This window comes from Benincasa hispida, chromosome 4 (genome assembly GCF_009727055.1).
Source record: "Benincasa hispida cultivar B227 chromosome 4, ASM972705v1, whole genome shotgun sequence".
Taxonomy (NCBI): Eukaryota; Viridiplantae; Streptophyta; class Magnoliopsida; order Cucurbitales; family Cucurbitaceae; genus Benincasa; species Benincasa hispida.
The window spans coordinates 19,196,980-19,224,812 of record NC_052352.1 but is presented as its reverse complement, the minus strand read 5'-3'; the positions used below and the strand labels follow the sequence as shown (position 1 = coordinate 19,224,812).

The following is a 27,833-nucleotide window of genomic DNA, read 5'->3' as shown; positions in this document are numbered from 1 at the left end:
TGACCAACTCCGACTACAAATCCGATGAAAATCACCTTTGAGTGAGAAACTCCGACGACTAACTCAAACTCTGACAACGAACTCTAATACCACCTTCATGTGACTAATTTTGGGCTCCGACAGTCACCTCAGACTACAATCTCCAATGAAAATCATCTTCGATGATCAACTTTGACAACTACTTTCGCCCGACTAACTTCGGGATTTGAAAACTACCTCCGATGACAAACTTCGACAACCAACTCCAGTAAACCTTCATGCAACTAACTTTAAGCTCCGACAACCACCTCCGACTACAAACTCCAGTAAAAATCATCTTCGATAATCAACTTCGACAACCACTTCTGACTACTATAAGATTGATGACTGTTAAAGTATGTTGTAGGATTGTTAATTATATATAAAAAAAAAATATTATTTTTGAAGGATTTCATATCTAAGAGTTCCATGAGAGTGTTCGGATCGCTCCGATCTCATAGTGACCAAAATACAAATATATACATTCAACATATATAGTTATGCAAACAAATCTTAATTAATGGGATGCTACGAACAAGATAAACAACAAGGGAGAGAGTTCCATACCAGTTGAAGACAGTCTTCACACTTCAGAACTCCAACGCAGCGGAAAACCTCCACGAGATCTACCAATGCCCAGCAGAAATGTCGACAGCAGTAGCACGAACAATGCGAACTCACGACCACAACGGGGACGACACCACTACTAAAGAGCCCCGGGTATTCTCGGAGTGAAAACCCAAAGGGTGATCTTTGGTGAATTTGGTAGAGAGTGAAGGAAACACAAATCGTGTAGACGATAAGCAAGTGGGAGGGAAAACAATGCTATCGCATAGTAGAAGTGCTTATCGTTTATGAGGAGCTACACGATCGTGTAGGATTTACTGAACGATCGTTTAGGAAAAGGTATACAATCGTTTAGCTAAATCAGTACACTATACGATCGTTTAGAGAAGCTATGTGACCGTGTAAGTGATAGTGTGCGATTGTTTAGCGCGAAATAGACGATCGTTTAGGCGGAGAAGAGCTATTGTATAATCTCTAGAAAACACTTAAGTGGTCGCTTAGAATTCTCCAACGCGCGCTTCACGAATTCTCTTGGGAAATTGACGAACGAATTAAACCAAATACTGGTTCTCGACTTTATCTAAGCTACCTAGGGGACCTAATGAACCTATGGCTCGAAGCTCCAATGGTCCGTGAATAGCTAACTAAACTCTTGAGCCACGAGATCCATCATTCGTTAATTGTTAGACATTCCACTAAAGACCAACAGCTGAACTTTTCTTACCACAAATATATTTTTGTGTCCATCGGATATAACCAATCATGTGTACGATGACCCTTCACAGATGCTCGTAAGTACACCTGGGCCAAATTACCGTTTTGCCCCTGTAGTTACATCTCACTCCTTAAATACCACCAATTCCTCTAACGAATAATACAACATAGTCTAACTATGTGTAAACACCTCTCGGGCTAAGAGAAAGTATGTGGAGACATATTGTTCAGGCCCCGGAATCAGCCCTTAAGGGAACTATCTATCTACTTACCCCTACCTCGGGGAATGAGTGAATTCCATCTTATGTAGTTGAGTTCCCAGCTCCCAAATCAGACAAATCTCCAAAATGGTAGGTTTGAATCGGCGACCTGGCTACTCGCACCCATACAAATCAAAGGACCGCCCTCAATGGCAAGAGTTCCCAACTCACTCATGATTGAGGTCATGTTACCTATGGTCATCCTAGTGAAGTGAAGTCTCTGTCATGAATGGTGTTATATAACGAGACGTTAACACTTCGTGGTCAGGTCTTATACAAACTCTTTGTATAGACACCCCCGCTCGCATGTCCTCAACGTGAATGATCAGGATCAGACCATCTGTGACAAGTCACAACACTTGTGACCATCTCACAAAGCGGACCGCATTCGTAGCATCACCAAGATAAGGTTTCCCTCCTATATCCATATACGATAGATCATTTTGGTTATCACTCAAGACATGATCCACTTATATGTCACCACATACATACTTGAGTCACATACAAATAACTAGGGATTTTATGTTTATTGGTTTGTGGTAAAGCAAATAAAACAAATAACCGAGCAAAAAACTAGATGTGAAGTAAATATCATATATTAACAACATACGCATTCGTACATATTATTTACAAACTACGGAACACGAGATTTTAGGGCATCAACCCCAACAATTTTGTCTACATCAAGTGCAATATTTATACGTAAAAATATTTTTATTTAATTGAATTCACATATCAAATGAGTGTTAAGAATATTTAGACGAAAAGTAGGTACGTAGTTGAAAAGTATATAATATATAACCAAAAAATCATAAAATGGAAAAAAAATCTTAGAACATTTTTCCAACAAAAATTAGTGAAAAATAGAGATTTGTTTTTTTATAATCCTCCAAATTTAGAGGAAATGAAATTAAAATTGTTGAATAAATGTGGTGACATTCCATTGGTTGTTACGATAATGGGGGAGATTTAATTAAAAAAATGCATGACATAGTAAAAATATAGAGGAACAATAGGAAAAAAAAGAAACTGATAATGAAATTCATGGAGAAAAATTAGCTAAAATCAAAAGTTTTGATTTTGCTTTGGTTTTTCATTTTATATAAACATATTTCTACAAGAAACGTAATGGGTTAATTGTTGTTCATTGTCAAAAAAAAAAAAAAAAAAATTGCAATCCATATTTTATTCAAACAAATATGGGAGCCAAATAATTCTACACTCAAACACAGACATATGAACTCTAGTCATCCTATCTCAACTCTGCTCTCCAAATAACCCTTACATAAGTTATCTAGAAAACAGTGAAGGTTGTGAGAAACTTTTGTTCCCCTATCGATAGTCTTAATTTGAACTGGTCGACTTTTTTGTAGGTGAGAGCAAATGTCGTTAAAGTTGACTGATTTCAGTTTGATCTTTTCTTGAATTTCTAAAATTCAAATCAAAATTGTTTGATAGGCGATAAAATTTAACTTATTTAGAGTGCATTCAATTCTTTTTTCCTTTTCTAAAATCAAAGATCAATTTTAAAAAAAGATTATTATTATGCACAAAGTAGTCGCTGACACTTCTACATTATTAGTGATATATAACTAAATTTGTTTTTACCCACTAACTCAAACTTTCAAGTTTATCGACGATCTAAAATGGTATCAGAACAGATTACTTCAAAGAGATCATATGTTAAAGTTCCTATAATATTATATCCTTCCAATTTAACATTGATTTTCACTCGTTAGATATTCTTCATATTTCAAGCCTACAAGTGAGGGGGAGTGTTATATAATTAAATTTGTCTTTACCCATTAACTTAAGTTTTTGGATGAGTCCGTAATTTAAGATGATTTCTTTATATAATATTATATTTAATAAATTCTTTTTTTTTTTGTAGAATAATTATGGAGCGGAGAATTGAAGCACCGCATAGTTGAAATCCCATTATTACATTGGCGAGAAAAGGCAAGAGGCACCCAATTATGAAATTATGAAATGTGATGAAATTACCGGAGAGAGATGGATTAGGTAAAATGGGGACATTGTGAAATTTTATTCTTCTTTTGCCTTAAATATTTTTGCCAATGTGACAAACCGACAGACAAGCAGCCCGTATCATGCCACCGCTGTCCTCATTCTCAACCTTTTTGTTTCTCATTCTCACGGATTTCCGACTATTTTCCTACTTATTCCTTATTCTATAATATAATTTGGGTGGTCACCTCATTTTTGTCTAAAAGAATTTAGATTCGAATCATAATTTCGAAACATTTATAAAAGATCAAAAGTAATATTGTAACTTTTGAAATAATAAAAATATTTTTTTTAAAAAAAAAAACTACTATTTTGCAAATATTAAATGCATTTGGTTCCTAGGTTTTCAAAATCATTGAGTTTTTAAGAAGAAAAAAACTTGGACCAGTTTGTCATCTATTGTGCAGCCTAAATAGCACTCAATAAACATCTACCATGTGACAATTTTTGTTTTTTGAAAAATGATCTTTTTCGATGCATGGGAATAGGTGTAACCTATTTGATCATTACCTTTTTAAAAATAGGTACATTTAGTCATTATTTTCAAAATGTATTTTTTTAGTTTCAAGTTTTTAAGAATGCATACTTTTAGTCATAGTTCGTTAAAAATAGGTTTACAAGACCCTAAAGTATATATATATATATATATATTATGACATTTAAAATTAGAAAAATAATTTTAGAGAGAAAAGATAATTTAAAAGGTCATCGAATTACTTGATATAAAAAAAAGTTTTACTTTAGGGACATTTGTAACCTATTATTACTAAATACACTTTTTTTTTTTCAAATCTTGAAATACTAACGATAGTCTTCTCAATTATTTTCAATCAAATGGTTTTTAAAAAAAATAATTAAACCTTTGATTTAAAATCCCGCCACAAAATGTGTAGAAACTAAATTAAAGAAAGATTACAAATATATAACTTTTCCTTATCTACAATCTTATAGCTACCAGACATTTTAAGGTGGAACATAAAAAACAACGTAATAAAAACTCATGTCGTTGAAAGTGAACAAACACCAAAAGTTCATTGTTTCATTGTAACAAAATACTTTTAATGATTGGAGTTAATTTGACTCAAGATTGTTCCAAATTTAACAAAGTTAAAAAAGTTTACCTAAACTAGAAACTATCTATATCTAAACAATTTGGAATTGTTAGTTACGTATAGATTTTGATGATAATTGGATTGATGAAATGTTGAGCTTATGATCTAACATTCACAACATTGTTTAGTCCAATAAAGGTGTAAAGGTGGTTAAGTAATTGAAAAGTAAAGTAATGAGAGCAGCTTTTTTAATACCTTTTTTCAGTCCATAGAATGTGACTCCATAGTGGGAAGGGTACGATAGAATAGAATAGAGCTTAGGTATTATTATTATTATTGTGTTATCAAAAAACAAGTCACGAGGCCCCAATGTGAAACACAGCCCGTGGATTGCCTTATTTTGGAAATTTATCTTTTAATAGAAAAACCAAACATGTCGTTACAGTTCATATAAATATTCGTTTTACATTTTAAATTTCTATTTTTTTTTTAAAATTTTATAAACCAAATCTTAGATTTAAGCTCTCAAGGTTTATTGTTACTAAAATTGATTAAATAATAATAATAATAATTTCTAGGTAAGAAAATATGATATATGAATATGTTTTCAAAGGTTTTAGTAAAAATATTACTAGATAACAGTAAGTTTTTTTTTAATCTACGATAAATTAATAAATATGATAAAATTTAAAATTTATTGAAAGTATATGAACTAAAGTGAACAAATTTCAAAATATAAAAATTAAAATGATATTTTAACTCTATTCTTGTGGTTGTTGAAAAAAATGTGTAGTTCAAATAAAATATTACTAGATGTTTATCACACATCAAGTTCATGAGTGTTTTATATATTATTGAACCATTAGTATTCATATTTTGTATATTATATTGAATAGTTAGTATTAATAAATAAATAGACACCAACAAATTTAGCAAAGAAAAAAAATCAATAAAGGAACAATATTATAAAGAAAAATACTAATTAAAAATTAATTCATAATTTACTTTAACAGCGAGATTGAAATTCTGTAATTTAATTCATTTGACAATAATTTATTTAGGAACTTTTCTTCAAGTTCAATGATACAAATAATATTTAAGAATTTTTACATTAATTACTTTTAAACTTTGGATCATAATTCATAAACCAATCCTACCATTACTAAAGAAACTAATTAGTATGTTGCTATCTAATGAGTATGAAGATTCCTCAATTTAAAATGTGAAGGAATATAGAAGAAACAAAATATATCATTTGTGAATATTATGAATAAAGTGGGAAGCTTTTCAAAAATAGAAAAATATTTACACAAATAGTAAAATTTAAATATAGTTGTGATAGACATTAATAGAAGTTTATCAACGTCTATTAGTGATAAAAACCGATATAAATCTATCAGCGATAGAAACTGATAGAAGTCTATTATTAATACTATCAGTGATAAAAACTACTATCACTGATATTTGATAGAAGTCTATCAATTTTTTTTAATATCGATAAATAGTTTAACATTTTTCCTATATGTGAATTTTTTTAAATAAAGTATTGTTTCATTATTTGTAATTTGAATGTCAATTTCTACATTTTATTTTTATTTTTATTTTTTTATTTATTATTATTTTTTGAGATGGTGTATTTTTACACCTAAACTTGACCAAATATTTAAAATTGTACGGTAAATTATCAATTTCACCCCATTAAAACTTGATTGAAAGATATGTTTCAAGTGCAATTCTTACATTAGGTCTAATTTCTAGGTCTGTTTATTAATCATTTTTTTTTCTTTTTTAAAATTAAGCATATTCATCTACATTTTTTTTACAATAATTTATATTTTTATTTATTACCATGGTTAAGTTCTAACTAAATTCTAAAAACAAAAACAAATCTTTGAAATACTAAATGTCACCACATATCGTCTATCACTTCTAGACATTGATATACTATTATCTATCACTAATAGATTACGATCTTCTCTCGCTATTGTCACTAATAAATTGTGAAATTTTGATATTTGAAAATACTTTTATCAGTTTTGTTATTTAAAACAAATTTTCTCATCCATTCATAAAAAAAAAAAAAGGAAAAAGAAAATTACAACTAAGAGAACAAGTTAGGAAAGTAAGAAGGAAAAAAAATCATTAGAAAAAAAAAATCTCGAACTCTTAATCACGATGAGTATGCTGGTTATAAAGGGAAATTAAGAATATATCAACGAATTTATGAAAGCAAGTACTATTCAATTTCCTTCTCAAAACAAGAGTATTATTCAATATCTCTTTCAAAAGCAAAATGTCAATATTAATTAAGTAATAGTTGGCTACATCGGTGTATATGCTTTATTATTATTATTATTTTGAATTTAACCACATATAAAAGAGAGAATAATAGAATCGTCAACCATTAAATGATAATGGATTTGATGGTTTATTAATTATATATTTTTTTGGAAGTAGGTTTATTAATTAGTATTATTTGAAATATTATTATGCATAATGAAAAACTATTAAATATGATGTGAAAAATAATTTTGAATTTCATAATAATGGCGGCGGTTACAATTACAAACTGATTATTGAAAACAACTTGGAAAAGGAGAAGTAAAAGAACAAGAAAACGTTTTTCTTTTTCATCGAATATAATAATAATAATATACAAGTAAAAGAAAATATAATTCCCCCCCCCAAAAAAAAAAAGTAAAAGAAAATAAAAGGGTATTTGGAGTCCAGAAAAGAAAAAAAAAACGAGGGACCCAGGAAGTGTCTAAATCCCAATATTTAATTGCAGCTTCGTCCCTCAACGCGTAAATGGTATCAACCAAAAGGCAATGTGCGGCCGAATGCCGTACCAGAATCAACAATAAAACCAAAACTACACACCGCTCTGCCGTGCTGATCTCTCCGTCGCCGACGCTGTTGCTGCCTCTGCCGGAGAGAAACAAAGCCATAGTCAGGAGGCCAACAGAGAGACAGAAGGAGAGTTGTATTCTCTAACCGGTGCGCTTGGCCATTGCTCAGAGTGACGGCGGAGAGAGAGAGAGAGAGAGAGAGAGAGAGATGCTGAAACGGAGGAGGAGAGCAGTGGCGGTGCTGAGGAAGTTGCTAACCTGCGCCATATGCTTTATAGCCTTACTAGCACTGCTTTCTGTTCATCTTCACTTTTTTCCGTCCTCCCAAGTCCCTGGCTTCTTCGATTCCCACAAGCTTCCTGCGGTGACCTATCTTTTCTCTTTATATCTCCTCTCCCTCTTCATTTCTTCATTTTCTGTTTTTCTCCTTTGCGTATGATCGTGTTTTCAACTGCGTTTCTTTCATTTTCTTTTTGTTTGTGAAATTTTCTGAGAAGTATTTATGATTCTGGCGCTTGAATTCCTAGTGATTAGAGTGCTTATTCGACGAGTGAGTGTAGACAACAAATAGCAACGCTTTTATTATGTCTTGGATGTGTGTAATGCACTCCAATTTTACGTCTGTATTCTTTAATTCTATCGGTCGGGGGTTATTCGCGATTATGATTTGAGATTAGGTAGGGCATTCTTTGACTTTTGAGTCGTGTTTGCTGACTGATTATTCATGAAGTGTTTGACGGAGTGGTTTTAGGTTTTCTCTTTGTGAACTAGTGGGTTGCGCTGATTTTGATTTTAGAAAATTCCGTTAACATATTTTGTGTTCCTTAATCATGTAGCAACGTGAATTTAAACACCAGAGGTTGAGCACCGAGAATAGCTGGACTCAGGAGATTGTTCCGCCCCATCTGTCCAAAGCTCCTGTTGCTTCTCGCAAGGTTTTCCATTTCTTTAACTCCATAGTTATGATTCATTTGCAGAATTCCCTCAGTTTTCGGTGAAAACTCGAGAATATCAAAGACACCGGAAAGAATTGGGAAAATTATATGCCGTCTTAGAATTTTCTACTTCACAACCGTTGTTTTGAGTAATCTGTTGAATATAATCTTTCTAATCTTTGGTAAAAATAGGTAATCAGATTTTTATGGTTGGTTCAAAGTTTAATAGATGTAATTTCGCTATTGATAAGAAGTTATGCACCTTTCATGTTTTCACTCCTTTAGACTTGACAGTTGGGCAGTGCAAACTTGGTTCCGGGTCCAGAAAAGCTATGGAAGCCCCCATCAAACCGTGACTTTTTACCATGTGTAGAGCCCAGTGTCAACTATACATGTAAGAGTGTTACTATGTTCATCTAGTTCCAATCACAGATTCCTTGTACTTTATCTCAAAACTTCTGTCGGTTATGCAGCTCCTGTGGAGTCACGAGGTTACCTTCTAGTTCATACAAATGGGGGACTCAATCAAATGCGTGCTGGGGTCTGTTACCTCTCCTACATTATAATAGTAACATTAATTATTTATCTAAGTGTTTAGCCTTTTTTTGTGCTAAAATACAAGTCTTATTGAAATAGATTCATATAATGTTAATAAGAGTTCTCAAAGTATTGTTATAGTTCCTGAACTATTCTTTTTAACTTTTATCTTTGTCAATTATCCATATTCCATTTTGGAATGTTATCTTCATCTCATTTTAGACTGTATCATTCCAATTTGTTCTTTTAACTTTTTGCCTCTCAATTTATTCATCCAGCACTCACTAAATTTGAAGTATAGTCCTAGTCTCATTCTATGTTACTGAATATGTATACATTATATTGTAAAAACATTTGAGTGCTTGGAGGGATTCTTTAGGCATGCTGCTTTGTAAATTTGAGCACATAATTTTCTCCTGAACTTTGTACCTTCCACGTTATGTAAGCTTATTATAGATCCAGAGTTATTGACCAGGTCCTTTTTCGTTTATTTTGTTCCAATACTTCATACTTAAATCAGTGTAGGTTTTGGTCTTTGAAAACCATTTTCATTCTTGAATTGCAGATATGTGACATGGTAGCTGTAGCTCGAATCATCAATGCTACACTTGTAATTCCAGAACTTGATAAACAATCGTTTTGGCAGGACACTAGGTTTCTTCTTCTTCTTTGTTCCCCCACAAACTAAAACTAGATCTCATTTTCTCACATTGCCCAGTCCATAATCGAGTTCATTTTATTTTATTTTTATCCTCAGCAACTTCTCGGATGTTTTTGATGAAGATCATTTTATCAATGCTCTTGCTAAGGATGTAAAAGTGATAAAAAAGCTTCCTAAAGAATTGGCTACTGCTACGAAGATAGTTAGGCATTTCAGAAGTTGGTCAGGTATGGATTATTACGAGGAGGAGATCACTACCCTTTGGGAAGAATATCAGGTATTTCTACTTCATTTGGATCTTGTTAATGCAAATCCACATTGTTGTTCTTCATGAATTAATGTACAATTCTGTAGGTCATTCGAGCTGCAAAATCTGATTCACGATTAGCAAACAATAATCTACCTTTAGATATTCAGAGGCTCCGCTGCCGTGCTTGTTATCAAGCCCTCCGGTTTTCACCTAAAATTGAAGACCTGGGGAAAGTAATATTCTTTTCTATTCTTTTTTTGCTGCTGCAGTAATTGTATCCCTTCTTTTAGTGATTGTAAATATATAAATATAAATAATTATAATGTATGTTCAATGTTGTAGTTATTGGTGGATCGAATGAGGTCCCATGGTCCTTATATTGCTCTACATTTACGATACGAGAAAGACATGCTTGCATTTAGTGGATGTACACATGATTTATCTCCTGCTGAAGCAGACGAGTTAAGGATGATTAGGTATAAGATCTTTTTTAATGTGTTCATTTACATTTTACATGTTTTACTGATGATGTGTTGAGTTGAGTTCAATGCACGATTGCTCTTGTTTTTCTTCTTCTTCCTTCCCCCCCCCCCCCCCCTGCCTTTTTGATGGTGTTGTCGGTCAACACTTGCAGAGAAAATACTTCATATTGGAAAGTAAAGGAGATCGATCCTTTGGAACAAAGATCCAAAGGGTTCTGTCCATTAACTCCAAAGGAGGTTGGAATATTTCTTAGTGCTCTTGGCTACCCGTCAAAAACTCCTATATACATTGCTGCTGGAGAGATTTATGGTGGTGATTCACATATGTCTGCTCTTCAAGCACGGTACCCCTTACTGACGAGCAAGGTATCATCTTATACTGTAACCGTCTGGACCTCACCTCCATTTCTTTCTTATTAAACTAATAACATTGGTATTGTACTTTTAAAATCCTCATGAATAACTTTTCTTTTTATAACAAAAGTTATAAAAGTTTTCATTAAACTTTAACATTCAGTATTGTACATTTAAAATTTTCATAAATAATTTTTTATAAAAAAGAAAAAACTAAAGTTTTCGTTAACTTACAAATCTATCCCATGTCCTGTTAGCTACATGGATTAATATTTGATCATTCTCAAAATTATCTGGTGTTCTCTGTGTTCCTGCGATTTGTTGCACAATTGCTTACAGAACTGTCTGTCACATTTGCCTAGTGAATTTGCAGTTGAAATTCTACGTCAGTCAACAACGATAGTTTATATGTTTCTTCTGATATTTTCAGGAGAAATTAGCTTCTGTTGAGGAGCTTGAACCTTTTGTCAATCATGCATCCCAAATGGCTGCCCTGGACTACATTGTGTCTGTTGAGAGTGACGTTTTTGTTCCCTCATACTCTGGGAATATGGCTAGAGCAGTTGAAGGCCACCGCCGATTTCTTGGACATAGAAAAACAATATCTCCTGACAGGCAAGAAAGTTAAACATTAGAAGCATTTTCTACTTTAACGCCTCAATTGCTTCCACTGAAGCTGTTTGTATCATCTTGTTATTGTCAATCAGGAAAGGGCTTGTTCGTTTGTTTGACAAACTTGATCAGGGAACAATGAAAGAAGGGAAAAACATGGCCAGCCGAATTATTGAAATGCACAAGAGAAGGTATCGTGTACTCATTGCAGTTTCAATTATCTTGAATAATGAGTAGTTGTTCAATACTTGTATTTGATTTTTCTCTTTAACCTGTTTTCTCAGGCAAGGCTCTGCGAGGAAGAGAAAAGGTCCCATTTCAGGAACCAAAGGCATGGACAGGTTCCGCTCAGAAGAAGCCTTTTATGTTAATCCTTTGCCAGATTGTTTATGTCAAAGAGAATTGCCAAATGGAAATATGACTTCCATTTTCAGATAGTTCAATTGAATATCAGGATAAATTGCCCCTAGAGCTCAATGTATAGGCAGGCGACCCATCGACGGGTCACCAGCTTCGTACATCGTTACAATAAGCCAGCTACGATGGGACGATGGAGTGTATATTATAACTTGAGTTTTGGTAGTTGGCGGGCGGTTGGTATAGAAGGTTGAGGGACAGTCCCTTTACGCAGAGTATAAGCGGAGGGAGTTGCAGGAGATGGACAAATTTTGAAGAGTTTCCAAGATCACTCCATTTTGGGGAGAATGGGGAACGAAGGGGGTTATTAAGCATAATTGTTTTCATGTTATAGTAATTTAATGCAATGATGAGCGAAGCATTGTAGCAATTAAATTAAATTTTTAACGATTTTTTCACCCTTCCATAGGTTTTCAGTGATGCAAAATAGGTTGTGTTCTGCATAATGTTGCACTTGGTTTTTTTAAATTTGCAACTTTGGCTCCTTTATTGGCTGTCAAAACCTTTTGAAGTCGTATGAAACGCAGTTTGGGCTGTGGATGAGTAACATTCTCTATGATTCGAAATACAAGTACTGAGTAGATTCAATCAAACAAAACCCTCAAATTCTTAAATTAAAGAATAACTGTAATGGGTGACAAAACTTGCCATTTTTAAATATAGCAAATTTTTTAAAAATCTGTAAATATAGTAAATCTTTAACATAATATCTCATCATTCCATTTTTTACCCGTATTTTAAAGGAGGTTACTTTCAATATTTAATTAAAAAGTAATTGACAACGTTGGGTACTCAATTAATTTTATAGTCACTTCAACGACAATAAGCCAATTGACAGGTTTAGATTATTAAAATGGAATGTTAAATATACATGCGAAAAGAAAATGTAACTGAAGGAAACTATTTTTTTTTTTTTTTAGTTTCTTTGATTTGACATTATTTTAGATATGTTTCTTAAACTTTAGAATTAGAAACGGAAATGGTTATTAAACAATTATTTCTCGAAAAACTGAGAGGGGAATATTTTTATTTTTTTGGTAAGATTTTAAAAGTATAAAGTTTATCCAACAATAAATGTCTATCATTGATAGAATAAGTGGTAGAAGTTTATGACTTTTAGACTTTTATCAACTAGTGAATAATAATTTATTAGAAAATATTTATTTGATGACACATTCTCTTGAGTAAATGAACAATGGTGTAGAAGAACTAGTTTGCATAATTATAATTAGATACTCAATCTCGAATTAGTAGGGTTTCTGATAGACTTATTGTTAAAAAGTAATTTGAACCAGTATTAAATCACTTACCTTAGAATTAGTAGTTGATAGACTTATTGTGACATCCCAAATTTTTGGGTTTTGAAATTAATTATCTCGAACTATTTGGAATTATATTTTTTATTTTTGGAGTTCGACATTGAATTAAATGTGATGAGATAATTAAGTTTATATTTAGTGATTTGGATTTGTGGAAGATTGAGAGGTTAAAGGGGAAAAGGAAAAGGAAAAAAAAACATATGTATATTGGGTGTTGACTGGTCAAATTAGGGTTTGACTTAATCTTAATATATTTATATATATATATAAGGTTAAAAAATAAAAGAAATTTAGTTTTTCCTCTTCTCCATGCCTGCAGTCGTGAGTCCCCCCTCCACAATCCACAACATTTTCTTCTTTTCCATTTGCAATCGTGCGCAACCCTCAACCCCCAGATTCGCTGCCCACACGAGAAGCTCCAAATCTGTCGTCTCGAGCCGCTTCGACCACGCCAGCCGCAGGTTCTCTCAATTGTGACCCAGCGCCGCTTGTTCCGTCGGGGTTTTAGATCGCATCGTGATCCAACCGTAGCTCACCTGATCTCCATTTGTCTAACTTGCCTGCTAGCGCTGCCACTAGAGTCTAGCTGCCAGATTTAAAGTTGCGTCGCTGTCCACAATCGTCAGTAGCCGGTGCTCAGTATGGCCGTTCGTGTGGGTTTTCGTTGGGTCATCTGTTCGCTGCAACGTCTGTCGTTTGGTCCATTGCATTCATCCACCCTCAGCCCCCATATTCGCTGCCCACACGAGAAGCTCCAAATCTGTCGTCCCGTGTCACTTCGACCACGCCAGTCGCAGGTTCTCAATTGTGACCCAGCGTCACTTGTTCCATCAGAGTTTTAGATCGCATTGTGATCCAACCATAGCTCACCTGATCTCCAGCCACGATCTCCAGTCATCTCACTTGCCTGCTAGCGCTACCGCTGGTGTCTAGCTGCCAGATTTGAAGTTGCGCCGCTGTCCACAATCGTCCGTAGCCGATGCTTAGTGTGGCCGTTTGTGTGGGTTTTTGTCGGGTCGTCTGTTCGCTGCAACGTTCGTTGTTTGGCCCGTTGTACTCATCCACCGTCGGTCGTTGGTCACTGCCACTGAGTCTTCGCTTTACATTACCAGATTTTTAGAGTTCGATGGGTTCTGGTGAGTTGATGAAATTTTATTGGGTTGTTTTTGATCTATTGGTATATGGTTAATTTAATTGAGTTTCAAGTATGACCATGGTAGGTTGGTCTAATTTCAGTTGTTTCACGCTGCCTTGATCATAGATTTAATGTTCTGGAAGAATTCGAAGAATTTTGAAGAAACTTCTAGCCTATGAAGCACAGATACTTCATGTGAGGCAAAGAATCAGCACAGACACATATCAGATACCAATACTTTCAGATACATATCTGACACGCGATTTGATGTATCTATTTCTAAGCGTACTTTTTTTTAAAGAAAAAAGGCAAGCAACTCATCTAATTTTTCCCAATCTAAAACTAGACAACCTATTTAAAAAACTCACTACTCGAGTCCAAAACCAAAAGAAAAAAAAAATAACAGACCGAATTCTAGACTAGAATCATCTAATCTCCATTTTCACATTTGAGTCCCTACAAAGTCCACCAAAATGTGAACCATTTGGATATCTTCAACAATTCAATGAAGAAGTCTTCGTTTATCTTCATACTTCTCCCTTTAATCTTCTTCTTCTTTGCAAAATGAGTCACTTTTCTATTGTATTTTATTAACTATTGTACTTCAACATCTTTAGATGTTGCTTTTTTTGTATTCTATTTCAGTGTTTGTATTCTATTTTGTGCTATTGTTATTAACCTGTATGCTAAATTTATCTATATCCTAGATTTTTTTAAAGAAAAAGAAAATGTATCTTCAACATATCAGTATCCTCGTTTTTTAGAAATATATATATTAAAATATATTAAAAAATGACGCATTTTTAGATGTATCCGTATCTTAATTTTTTAGAAATTGGCGAATCATCGTATCCGATCGTATCTGTATCGTGTATAACTAGTTCCAGTTCTAGCAAGGTTGGGTCTACAATCGGTGAGTTTTGTTGGGTTCTTGTTTAATAGTAGATTACCCATTAAGCTTTGCGCTGGTTTAAGTTTGTTATTCACAATGCTTGTGTTAGATTGGAGCTTTGAAGGACTTTGAGGCACTGTTCAGAAGCCGTTGGGTTTTTGTAGGTTATCTTAAGTTTAATTGTTGGGAATTTAGTCATTGTCTTACTGGTGATTTGTGCATAGGATGGAGAAGTTAGATAGATATTAGTGATATTGGTAATAAAACTTAGGTAGATATTGGTGATAATGATATCTATAAAAGGAGTCTAAGAATGATATACTTTTTTCACCATAAGAATTTATCACGAATACTATCTATGAAAAGATCAATCATTGGTAGACTTCTATCACTTATAGCACTTGTATACTTAAATTTTTGGAATTTTAGACCTCCAACATTCTTTTGTGCCTTCAATGAGTTTTTTTTAGACATTTTCTACAGATTGAAGGTAAAATTTTTCATATTTGCAATTAGTTTTAAGTTTTGCTATTTTTGCAATATTTTAACCTCATTTTGCTATATATAGGATGAGCCCGTTAGAAAGTGATTTTATATTGACTAAAATTGACAAAAGTAATTTTAATGATATAAAAATTATACTCAAAATTACAAATCCAAACATTAACTTAATTTCAAAGGATAAAAAGCACCTATGTGGATTCAGATTGATTTTGAATCCAACAAAAGAATTTTTAACTATTTCTACCAAACAAAAAAAATGTAATTTCTTAGTTTGAGTTATCAAACCTACATATCTTACAGAATATAATATGAGTCGCATGCTTTGATTCACAATAACCTTAACTAGAAAGATCCTAATCAGTAAATAAATCTTAATTAATGAAAAAAAACAATTAATTTAATATGACACACAAAACAATTTGCGCCTCAAAATCTATTACTACTTTCAAATTTTTATAGGGTTCCCGCAACCAATAGGAAACTACCACGTCATTTTCGCAATCCGTTCAGTGTTTAGAAAAGTCAAATCGCCACCGTCCATTTATCCACTCGTACCAAGTACGGTAGGACTCTATCTACCGTCCGATTAAGCACAAAGAAGCACAGTGAATGTCAATCGTGTCCATCCGCCGCCATACGGCACAGGCTTAGCCTGGACCGGGAGGCCCTATATAAGGGGGTTTGGTTTTCCCTTTTTCTAATTCATTCGCATTTGGAAGAATTCTCAATCCTTCGACGACGAAAATTCTCTCTTGGTTCTCAAGCCCTTCTTCTTCCAGGTTAGTTTTTTGTCCCCTCGTTTTTGTTCTTTGTTTTTTTGGAATTGGTTGATTTTATTTGTTTTTCCTTTCAATTTCATGATGGAGGGTGCGGTTAGTTTGATTTTCTGCTCAAATTCTTTCTCATTGATTGTAATTCATGATTAGGGTTAGTTAGTTTGTTTGTTTTTTTTTTTTTTTAATCTTTCTTTCTGGAATCTGTTTTTCGAACTGCGAGCTTTGTTGATATCTAAATCTTTTAGAAGCGTCTACATAATCAGGAACTTGTGCTGGTAATTTTTGGAAGGGAATGGGAAGAATTAGGTCAAATTATCTCATAATTGCAGGGTAGAAGCAGGTTGAAGTTGTTGGGTGCCTCGAATTAGTAGATTATTCAATAATAATCCAATGTTCATCGTCTTTGAAATTAATAGACGCACTTTAGTTTTAAATTGTCTTAGCTATTTGTTTTGTTTTAATTGAGGGACGGTGTTTGATTTGTTATACAGATGGCTCGTACGAAGCAAACTGCTCGCAAATCCACAGGTGGCAAGGCTCCCAGAAAGCAGCTTGCTACTAAGGTAATCTTCAAGAAGAATTTCAAATAACCTAGTCCTGAATTCCCATTTGTTTCCTGACCTAACATTGTTAAAAATGTAACCTATATTTTTTCAGGCTGCGCGTAAGTCGGCTCCCACAACCGGAGGCGTGAAGAAACCACACAGATATCGCCCAGGAACAGTCGCTCTTCGGTATGTAATCATATCTAATCTTTAGCCACACGAACAGAACAATAATGGCTTCTGTTTATATGAATCTCAACCCGTCAATGTATATGACGCAGAGAAATCCGCAAGTACCAGAAGAGTACTGAGCTTCTAATTCGCAAACTCCCATTCCAGAGGCTTGTTCGTGAAATTGCTCAAGATTTCAAGACAGATCTGCGTTTCCAGAGCCACGCGGTTTTGGCCTTGCAAGAGGCCGCTGAAGCTTACCTTGTTGGGCTGTTTGAAGATACCAATCTCTGCGCTATTCATGCCAAGCGTGTTACAATAATGCCTAAAGATATCCAACTTGCCAGAAGAATCCGTGGTGAAAGAGCTTAATCAGCATCTAAGATTAGAACCATGCATCAAATATATTTTTTTTCTTTTTTTCTTTTTCGTTCGAATTGCAATCGGTGTGTAAATTGTGGTTTGCCATAATAAACACAATCTTACTTTTACCTTCAAGAACATTATTATTGGTGTCAAATTACGTTGATTGTCGGTTATCCTTGGAATTCAATTTGCGTACTTTGTAATTTAAGCTACTGATTTATCTCATACAAAGAATAATGTTGTTACGAATTTTTTTGTCAATCCTTCTAAAGAATCACAATTTCCATCTTTATTCGATTAAATAATTACTCCAATATAGATTATGTAAGATTTTAGACTAGCAGAAATATCTGTTGAATGGTACAATTCAAATATTGGTGGCGAGGGGAGGTTTTTTTTTTTTTTTTTTTTGGTGCTACCAGCTAACATTTTGTAATTTTCTTGGGAGGAGAATGTGAAAGACTTGTAATGGAAGAAGGCAATAATGTGAGCAAATTGGCTTAGCTTATTAGAATTTTCACAAATGCATTTAATCAACGCACATATAAGATGGTCTTGCAGCAGTGGTTCTAAGCTTCCATGCAATTTGATGGAACATCTAAATATGAAAAAACGATTTGGCATATGTAATGAGGAATAATGCGGTTGCATCAACAAAACTAGCTTCCAAATGGATTTTGAATAAAAGACCAAAACCAGCCGAAAATTATTATAACTCAATTGTTTGAAAGAGAACATTCGCCAGAGTTTATTTGCCTTGGTACGGCAGCATGAGGGAAACTGCTGCTGAATTTTCGAATAGGCAACTCCTACTCCTACAGCGGACCTGGGAAGGTTCCATTCTCCCTCTGCTCGTTCCACTTCTCTACCTGCAGCAATTATCATAATATGCGGCGTTACTATGGAACTATCATGAGGAGATTTTAATCACCTTTTGACATAACACTTCATTATTCAATAATATGACAGACGAGAGAAACTGATGCATGATCCATCGATTATAAGTACACATTATTGGCAAAATAGCATCAGATAAATACATGAACACGGAACTCATTATGGTTGTGAAGTGGCAAACAATTGGACTAAGTGTATTAGATCATGGAGCCGTACTTCTCAGTTAAATTAATGACCCAAAGTAATACTCGACGAAATAAAACAAAATCCTAGGTAGGTTGTACAAATATGTTCTCGAGTGCTCTATAAACAGAAAACAAGCGAACTAAATCTGACAAGGAATTTAGGAAAAGCACATACCCATTCACTCGGGCAAAGAGAACGATAATATTTCGCAAACTTGTCGCACTCCGGGGCACCTTCCCCTTTCGCTTGTATGCATCTGTAGGCATCACAAAGATAAGTACATACTTTTAGAAAAGTTCGTCCAAATTATAAAAGAACCAATAGATAAAGAAAATAATATGTAGAAAAAAACATATAAATAGTTACCTATGGTACTCAATATACCGGGTGAAGCAATGCCTAGTTTGATTTGTAGTAGGGAAACGGAAATCTGCTGGGGCTGTTTCGAGCTGCATATGAGAGCAACAAAACAATGAACAAACAATATATGCAAAAGTAAACAACAGCATTGTTGATAGTTCATCAAGGAAGCAACCTTAATCTCAGGTCGCTCATCGGTGCTTTCTTGATCACCAGAATTTTCCTCTCCTCCAGCTCCGCTGCTTTCTTCATCGGCAGCTCCACTGTCATTTTCAGCAGCAGGACTGGTTTCAGAATCCTCTACAGCAGCAGCTGCTGGAGCATCTCCATTGTTTTCTTCAGCAGGAGAATCGTCACTGCCTTGATTAGCCTCAGCTTCAACAGGTGGTTCATCATTCTTCACAACAACTTCAGCATGAGCTGCATTTTCAGAGTTCTCCACCTCTTTCACTTCAGAGGGATTTGGTATATCCACCTTCTCCTCTTTTTCTTTCAAGGAGTATTGCTAAAAGCCAAATTAACAGAAACTTATTCTCAATTCTCAGATCGGAAAATTAGCAGGTCAAGTTTGTAAAAGCAAATGGGACAGGCTCTATGAAAATGTCCCTAGTTGAGAGCAATAATAACCGAAGACGTGCATCTCACAATGCTCTTAAGGTAAAATTATTTTCACTCTCTAAAATCACAGTACAAAAGAGAAATCATAAGATAGCAGAGATCCAAGGATTCATATAACAATCCAATTAGACATGAACTGACACGGTTCATTACTGGGTGTCGGGGGAGTATTGAAGTATGATTCATAAGGTTAAACTTTTGACTCAAACCACTGCAATGTTATTTCCACCAATCGGACATTTTATAAATTTTCAAGGCCACATGTGAGAATGAGTGTTGAAGTATTGACATAATTTAATTAAATTTACTATGACAGATTAGCTTTAAGCTTTTAGGTCAATCAGTTATTTGGCACTGAGAGTTCTATTAAAGAAGCAAATTTGACTTAACTATATTGATCTTCTTTCAACCCTCATTAACCATATTGATCATTTTTTTAAAAATAAAAAAATGATATAAAGAGAGCAAAATAAACCACCAGGATGAAAGGAGGCATTCTCCAACCATTTATTGGATTCGAAACCGGGGAATCCAGTCATATGCTAATGGAACTCACAGCTATTTCTATTTCAATGGAATGGGGGGGGGGGGTGTCTAATCCAGGGAATTAACCACAGTTCTACAAATTTTCTCCTCAACAATAAATGAAGGATGAATATAGTAGTAAAAACCCCACATGTCTTCATAATTGAAGAATTGCTACCATATAACAACCGATCTATCAAAATCAATAGTGAATCGAGCAATTAAATTACATTACCCAGGAAAAAATTACAAAAAATAAGGAAGGAGTTAGCTAAAACAAAGATTTAGGTATAGCGAATAAATTTGAGACAGTGAAAGATGGAAAAAGAATACCTCGGCTAAGGAAGGGGTTTTTTCGCTCTGGGCTTCCGCCATGGATGAAAGAAGAAGAAGCGATCCGGTTGAGTTGCAGGTACAAGCCCAAGGCTTCGATATCAGAGGTGGGCGGCAGGGCAAAGCAAAGCAGAGAGGAACAAACACTAACCCGATGGTTAGGTTAAGATTTGACCACACACTGGTTCCGATGATTCCAGCGGAAGTGAAAGAGCGAATGTGGATCTCCAATTAGATTTTGCCACGTCACTCCGTTTAGGGAATGGGCTTTGATGGGCCGACTGGAATGAGGAATGGGCCGCATATTTAGCAAGCCCAACAAGTAGAATTATTTATTTTAAAAAAGAAATAAGAAGTAATGACAAGCGGAAGTTATGAGTCTTATGACTTATGATAAGTTACAAAATGCGTCCGTTAATATTTTTTTAATCTCTAACTTTAAAAAAAAAAAAACATTTTACGAAGTTTGAAAAATACTTTTAAATGGCATGTGGTTTAAACTAACCGTTCTTCTTTTAGATAGGGAATGACGTATTTTTTTAAAACTTTATGAACCACATAGATATCAACCTTATATTTAAAAACATGATGAAAGAATTCTTAGATAATCAGTATGACTAAAATTTAGACTAAGCTGAGTTATGGATTTATTTGAATTGAATAAATTTTGAATAAATACAACTCTTCAAATTAGTTTAGTTCATGACTTGTCACATCTAGTAGCTCTTCTAGGTTTTTAACTTTGCAATAATTTTAAGAAAAATAATTCATACGATTTTTTGCAATTTTTTTGAGAAAAAAATGATATATAATAATTGAATTTAAAAAACAGAAAATTGCTTGTAGCTGATTTTGGTGTAATTAGAAAAATATGGGCATTGTGAAAGTTCTAGAGTAATTTTTCTTCTTCTTTTGTTGTTTCTTTTTATTTTTATCACACATAAATATACAGAAGATTTAGATTTTACAAGTACGCAAATTCCCATCATACATTACTAACAATAACTTACATAGGACAGCAAATAGACTTACAAGAATCACAACATAAATCAAAATATTGACAAAAATAGAATACTTTTATAAACAATTCATTTAAAATCATACTTAGAAAAAAGGATAATTTTATGGAAATGAATGAGAGACATATTGGTAATAAAAATCAAGATATAGGATTTGAATATTGATGAATCCAAATGAGGCAACGAAGGGATCTTCCAGAAAGTTTTTATTTTTATTTTTTATAATTTTATAATTTTTATTATCTTTTTCTAACAATATTTTCAAATTAAAGAAAAATGAGTCTCATTTGATGATTATTTGGTTCTTTTTTTATTTTTAATTTTTGAAATTTAAACCTGTAAATACTACTTTCATTTATTGGTTTTATGTTTTATTGTCTATGTTTTTAAGAATGTTTGCAAAATCTAAATCTAAATCTATATACTTATTTTTATTTTTAAAATTGGGTTAAAAATTCAAACATTTACTTAGAAAAGATGAAAACCATGATTGAGAAATGGTTAGAAAAGAAACTCAATAACCCAGTAGTTATTAAATAATATTGCCTTAATTGTTAATTTTTTTTTTTTTGAAAATTCAGATGTTAAAAAAAAACTATAATAAAAAAATTGAACAGAAACAAATATATAGATTTTAAAAATAAAAAATAAAAAATAAAATTGTTATCAAACGGAAACATATTGTGGTGTTTGGCATATGAAAAAACGATTTGGCATAAGTAATCACGATAAGTTGCCGTCTTCTAAACGATCGAGCATTCTTCTATACGATAGACTCTTCTCATCTCACACTTGCTCAATCGTCTACACGATTTTTATTCCTCTGGTCTCTTCCTCTAACCAAGACCACACAAAGCCCACACTTCTAGATTCTCACACCGAGAATACCAAGGTAGAAATTGTGGTGGTGTCCTCACTCAACTCGACTGAGTTCGAGGTTTTGAAGGTCGTTCATTATGTGTTCGGGTTGTTTCTGTGGTGGTTGCTCTTGATCGTGCTGTGTTGTGGTCGTTGTGTTCGAGCGTTTGTGTACTATTGTCTTGGACACTGATTGAGCATTCATGATCGAGGGAGTTTGAAGAATGAGTCTTCAAAGGTATGTATAATATCTCCCTTGATTATCTTATAAGCATGCTGTAATTTCGTATTGTGCATGACCTGTAAGTTTCCGTTTCTTGACTGTAATTGTTAATGTTCAATTTCGAATGGAATTTGGAACGATCATTCCGTTGCTCATGGAAATCCTCATGTCTGATTTCCTTCAGTTAGTATCAGAGCTAGGTTGGTTGCTCGATCACTCTATCGCGTAGTGCTGGTTTCTTTATCACGTGGACGCCGGAGGTAAACGATCGAGTGAGAGCAGTTGATGCTCATTGTTTAATAAAAGACGCATGCACTAAACGATCGTGTAATTAGCATGCCTCATTGCATAGTTTTTTTTTTTTTTTTTTTTTTTTTGTAATAGTTAGCCTTTAGTTTCGTGGATTTTGAGGCTAATTATCCCGGTTCATCAATTTTTGTTGAATATACATGAGATGTATGCAGTTTATATCGCATGGTGTATGACATATTGATTTGAAACCCACCTTGGGTTTTGCAATTATTCATGGATCATGTATTATAAGTTTTATAATATGGCATGATGAAATTACAAGAGAGCATGTGCATGCATCATGAAATATAAGAGCTATATTTATGCATGCAATAAGCATATTCATGCATCATCTTTATATTATAATCGTTATAGTATAAGGGTGAATGGAAGCATGTTTTGCTTGGTTCGTTGCTTATTTGTATAAGAGTTATATAAAAGTAGCAATGAATGAATAAAGCATGGAGCATGACATTTAGGCTGTTTGTAAGTATTATGAATGCCTTGTATGTGTTTGCTTTGTGTTGTAAATGGTTTTGGTTGTTTCTGTTATAAGCTTTATAATAGAAATTAAAACTAAAATCGATGAATCAGAGTTGCATGTGGACTTAGGTGAACTTATGTTTTAAAATTGGATTGAGATAGACCTAAGTTCAAGATCCAATTGGGATTAGCAACCTGGTTTAATCTTTTTAAGTCGATTTAATACGATTAAATTGATTGGCATAAAAGATTAAAATTGTATTAAATCTATATAGTAGGGGCCTTTTGTCTAAGGCAGATTCTGTCTAGGCTGGGGTACTTAAGCTGACGAAAACGAAACCCCCCCCACCTGGGAACCTACCTAGAAAGATGAATTAGATAGATTTTCTACAAGCATGCGACAGTTAGTCAAAGACTCTGTTAAAAAGTTTAATGGATGATGATAAAAAGTTGTTCAACTTTCCAAGGTAAAAGTTACTCTTAGGCAAACCTAAAAAGTCAGTTAAAATTCTTAGCCGTGTTTTTTCTAAGTAAACTAAACCCTAAATTATAAAATACTCAGTGGGAGGAAGAGATATATGAGATATGTCAATGATTCCACTCATGTTTCTCCCTGATTGTTCACGCCGTGAGATTCATGCTTGACCTCGTGGTGCCTTAGAAGCATCCCCCTTAGGATGGTGTTTGCATGAGTCAATATCAAGGTGGACGGAGAGAGTATTTATAGTAAGTGGGTGAAGGGTACGTGTCAACACGTCCTATGATCTTCTTCATTGGTTCGCATCGTGAGATCATTCTTGCACTCCCTCGTGGTGCCTTGGGAGCGTCCCCCTTTGGATGAGTTTTGTGCAGTTGGTCAATATCAAGGTGAACTCCAGAAATGGATAGGGTCACTTCAGTTTTTTCCCTAATCGGATTTCTTTCCCTTTGGATTGGCTGCTTGGGGAGAAACTTTTGAGCCTAAAATGGCGGAACACACTTACGGGAAATTGTTAAGTAAGTTAATGATTTCCTGACCAAATTAATGATGGCTAGTCGTTATAGAAGCAAGAGTTGTTTTGGTATTAATGACTGGTTGAGAATGTCTTAATTCAGAGGAGGGATAAATGGACCACCCTTCGGCGGCTTTTGTCCTAAACCTTTGAAGCGTCATTGCGAAACTAGATGTCACACGGGGTTCATGTTAGTTTTGCTAAACCGTATTGGATGTTGTTTTTTTTTTTCAACAAGTATTTGCTTAAAACCTAACGTAGGTCAATGTGTTTTTGTTTTCAGCAACATGTTTGTTTTTTCGTTAATTGCCTGTAGTTTGATCGATTTGATATAGTGGAAAGGGTCTTGTAAAACGTATTTCATGGTAAACGACCTCGAGTTTTTTATGGTTGAGGAGTGTTGATAACTTGTAGAAATACAAGTTATTTATGCCACCTTAGCTAGATATTGCGGCCAAAAGTTAGTAATTATGCGCCAATTGTATGCAAATTAGCCTAGTATGACAATAATTATAAATGTTTGCGATTATACCCACTAACGCGAAAAAGATGGAAGACAAACTAAACTTTACTCTGTTTTGCAGGAGACCAAGTCACCGCTTGCGCTCAAGGCTCATGAGAAACTAACCAACACATCTATGTCACAATTGCGCCTGTTGATCAACCATGAAGAGACGATTACCAAAGTGACGGAGCAAGGCGACAGTTGGTCCAGAGCTATGCTTCAATCGCATGTGGTAATAAAAACAAACACCGCATGCGAACCTATGATCGAAATATGCAACTAAGCAACGTGAGAGCGAAGGATTGAGACACGTGTACAACTAACGGTTTTGCAGAATTGATGGTCTAATTGCATAACAGAAGGAATAATATCCCTTCATCTGCGAAATTATCATAACCATTAAGTGGGGACCACAAGGCCGGAGTCAAGTAACTACTCCTATAAATACCCCATTGATTTCAGAGAAAAGTATGCTACTGGATACGAGGCTAAGTGCTATAAGATTTTAGAGAGAAAAGGCCGATCTGAGTGCTAAAGAGAAGAAATCCGGGAAAAGAATGAGATAAGGCTGAAAGGTGAATCTTAGATCTGACCTGCCATACACCCGATCGAAGCTTTGTGCAGAGATCCCTGCTACCGGTGGAGCAAGCCTGAGAGGGAAGCCCTTCCTGCCATCGAAACCATCCGATCCGGCAAGCAGATCTCCATCGAATTTGTGCCAAGATGTTGGCACTATTTGTATCTGTTCTATCTCTCTTTTATTGTATTCCATATTTTCTTTACCTCTTCATTCACAAATCATGTATCAAACGCTTAGTAGAAATATTAAATGTTTCGATAGATTCCATCTACCATTTTTTGTCTATTTCCATTCACCCGTTAGTCACTTTCTTCATGATGTTTTCTTAATCTCCTGATGAGCAATATGAATCACCAAGAACTTAATCTGTATTAAAGTTATAAAATACGTTTAACTAAAGCATGCTAGACGACATCTTCACCTGTGAGAGCAGAAGTGAAGATGTCATTCTGATCTATCGAGAGAGGGTCAGAAGAGTGCATTAACTAAAGCGAGTAGTACTTCTAGACATGGAAGCAACCTTGCGTTCATTACGTTAGACTCTGTTTCACCACAGACATGTGGGGAACATGGCCGATCAGTGAGAGGTATATGCCAAGAGAAGAGCAGAACAATATTTTTACCTTCAATCTAATTAAGAACTTGCGTTGTTTAGAATACTTATCTTTCTCTTTCTATTCTGTTTATAAGACTTGTCGCCATATCCCAAATCTTTGCACAACCTTCACAGCCAGCCTTAATCTTAGCATCTTGTACATGAAGTCTGTATCTTGTAACATCTAGCTTAGGTTTATTGTATTTTTATGTTTTATCGCATCTTTACTGCTTTCCTTTATTTTACCGCAATTTACATACCTATACAAACCCCTTTATAAAGAATTGAAAACCTGGTCGCATATACCATGAACATACCGCAATAATCGAAAATCAGTTCCCCGTGTTCGACCTCAGATCATACCGAGAAACTTGTGATGAAATTACACTTGGCTCCATCGTAAGGAAACTTGTGACAACGAGAGCATACTACATGAATATTCCTAACTGACGCATAAATAGAAGTAGTATCACATCATTTTGAGCATTTAATATCATACATACCTTCTGAGTCAACAAATTTCAAAAGTTTATGGTGTTGTTGCTGGGAATCTTGGTTAACGATTAATGTTGAATATTTTCATGATATATGCAGGACAGATCTCTTTGTACTGACTGTTCAACGTGAAGAGCAGTCTGACGGCTTACGAGTGCTAGATTAATCTGGTAATTCTAAGTGGACCTAGAGATCAAGTGTATTCTTCGCAAGAGTTCATCAGGGCTGAATTTATTGGTGAAAAAGGATGGCTGAAGAGAATATGGCACCTGCTGGAAACTTAAGGGGAGATTTGGCAGTGCAAGATCCTGTTCTTCTTGTCACTAATCAGAACATCCCTATGAGGGAATATGCAGCGCCAGATTTTTACAATTTTTCACCAGGGATTTCAAGACCTGTAGTTGAGGGGAATGCAAGCTTCGAAATGAAACTTATCATACTGCAAATGATTCAGAATGTGGGACAATTTGGAGGATTACCAGGAGAAGACCCACACACACATTTAACTAACTTCGCAGACATGTGTAGCCCATTCTCCCTGCCTAATGTAACTCAAGGAAGTCTTAAACTGTATCTATTCCCGTACACGTTGCGGGATGAAGCAAAGAGGTAGGCTCAAGTATTAGAGCTAGGCGAAATTCATGGATGAGACTAGTTGGTTGATAGGTTCATGAATAGGTTATTTCCTCCATCCGTCAACGCACAAAGGCGGAGGGAGATTTTGAATTTTGAACAAAAGAACTATGAAACCTTGAGCACCGCTGGGTGCAATTCCGGCAGTTAGTAAAGAACTGTTCGCATATAGGGATTCCTGATAGTATTTTGATGGAAACCTTTTACAATGGCCTGGACCAGTCAACGCAAGCAGTTGCCGACTCCTCTGCAGAAGGAGGATTAATGAATAAGACATATACGAAAGCAAAGAATATATTGGATCGCATATCGCGACACTCTGACGAATGGGTTGATACTGGGCTTGAGGTAAGAGGTCTGGAGCCAAAACAAGTAGAAAGAGCCGATGTACCGATAGACACAATGAGTGCATTGGTCGAACAAATGACCATGATGACCTCACTCCTCCAGACGGTAGCTAATCAGCAGAGAATTCTCTCCCAGGGCACAACGCAAATTAAGACGGTGAGTCACACAACCGCAATGGATTGCATGCAATGGGGAGAAGAACATCCGAGAAATGTCTGCCCATGGACTCAACAACCCGTATATGCTGTTTATAATGAACCATGGGGCAACGACCACAACCATGGTTGGGGGGATCACCTAGTTCACGAATATTAGGGCCAAAAGGTAAAGAACAATGTCATGCCGTGACATTGTGGAGCGGCAGAACAACAGCCCCCATTGCGCCGAAGGTACCAGATGCGGTAACAATACCGGTAGATTTAATTATTGATGAGGACCAAGCACAAAA

General features: G+C 34.7%; 3 protein-coding genes across 3 annotated transcripts; 2 read left to right on the top strand and 1 right to left on the bottom strand.

The window, feature by feature from the left end:
• Positions 1-7,435: 7,435 nt before the first annotated feature.
• On the top strand, positions 7,436-12,290 carry LOC120076492 (O-fucosyltransferase 7). The gene is made up of 12 exons (XM_039030338.1): positions 7,436-7,852; positions 8,325-8,423; positions 8,718-8,817; positions 8,897-8,964; positions 9,526-9,614; positions 9,718-9,898; positions 9,976-10,104; positions 10,214-10,347; positions 10,506-10,719; positions 11,138-11,322; positions 11,415-11,510; positions 11,604-12,290. Exons 1-12 carry the CDS (start codon positions 7,697-7,699, stop codon positions 11,755-11,757), a joined length of 1,605 nt encoding a protein of 534 aa, XP_038886266.1. The 5' UTR covers positions 7,436-7,696; the 3' UTR covers positions 11,758-12,290.
• A 3,923-nt stretch (positions 12,291-16,213) lies between these two features.
• On the top strand, positions 16,214-17,693 carry LOC120076310 (histone H3.3). The gene is made up of 4 exons (XM_039030074.1): positions 16,214-16,365; positions 16,854-16,925; positions 17,020-17,096; positions 17,189-17,693. Exons 2-4 carry the CDS (start codon positions 16,854-16,856, stop codon positions 17,448-17,450), a joined length of 411 nt encoding a protein of 136 aa, XP_038886002.1. The 5' UTR covers positions 16,214-16,365; the 3' UTR covers positions 17,451-17,693.
• A 238-nt stretch (positions 17,694-17,931) lies between these two features.
• On the bottom strand, positions 17,932-20,542 carry LOC120076309 (cytochrome c oxidase subunit 6b-1-like). Its single transcript, XM_039030073.1, has 5 exons — positions 20,364-20,542; positions 19,063-19,392; positions 18,894-18,976; positions 18,702-18,783; positions 17,932-18,313 (listed from the first exon to the last, which is right to left on the bottom strand). The coding sequence occupies exons 1-5, from the start codon at positions 20,403-20,405 to the stop codon at positions 18,260-18,262; spliced, it is 591 nt and encodes a 196-aa protein (XP_038886001.1). The 5' UTR covers positions 20,406-20,542; the 3' UTR covers positions 17,932-18,259.
• Positions 20,543-27,833: the final 7,291 nt, after the last annotated feature.

Excerpts from the sequence above, each read along its gene's own strand:
- LOC120076492 (XM_039030338.1), top strand. The coding sequence starts at position 7,697 with ATGCTGAAACGGAGGAGGAGAGCAGTGGCGGTGCTGAGGAAGTTGCTA. Across the intron at positions 8,965-9,525 it reads TCAATCAAATGCGTGCTGGG|ATATGTGACATGGTAGCTGT; the intron begins GTCTGTTACCTC and ends CTTGAATTGCAG. Across the intron at positions 10,348-10,505 it reads GACGAGTTAAGGATGATTAG|AGAAAATACTTCATATTGGA; the intron begins GTATAAGATCTT and ends CAACACTTGCAG.
- LOC120076310 (XM_039030074.1), top strand. The coding sequence starts at position 16,854 with ATGGCTCGTACGAAGCAAACTGCTCGCAAATCCACAGGTGGCAAGGCT. Across the intron at positions 16,926-17,019 it reads GAAAGCAGCTTGCTACTAAG|GCTGCGCGTAAGTCGGCTCC; the intron begins GTAATCTTCAAG and ends ATATTTTTTCAG. Across the intron at positions 17,097-17,188 it reads CCAGGAACAGTCGCTCTTCG|AGAAATCCGCAAGTACCAGA; the intron begins GTATGTAATCAT and ends TATATGACGCAG.
- LOC120076309 (XM_039030073.1), bottom strand. The coding sequence starts at position 20,405 with ATGGCGGAAGCCCAGAGCGAAAAAACCCCTTCCTTAGCCGAG. Across the intron at positions 18,977-19,062 it reads ATGAGCGACCTGAGATTAAG|CTCGAAACAGCCCCAGCAGA; the intron begins GTTGCTTCCTTG and ends TCTCATATGCAG. Across the intron at positions 18,314-18,701 it reads CTCTTTGCCCGAGTGAATGG|GTAGAGAAGTGGAACGAGCA; the intron begins GTATGTGCTTTT and ends TAATTGCTGCAG.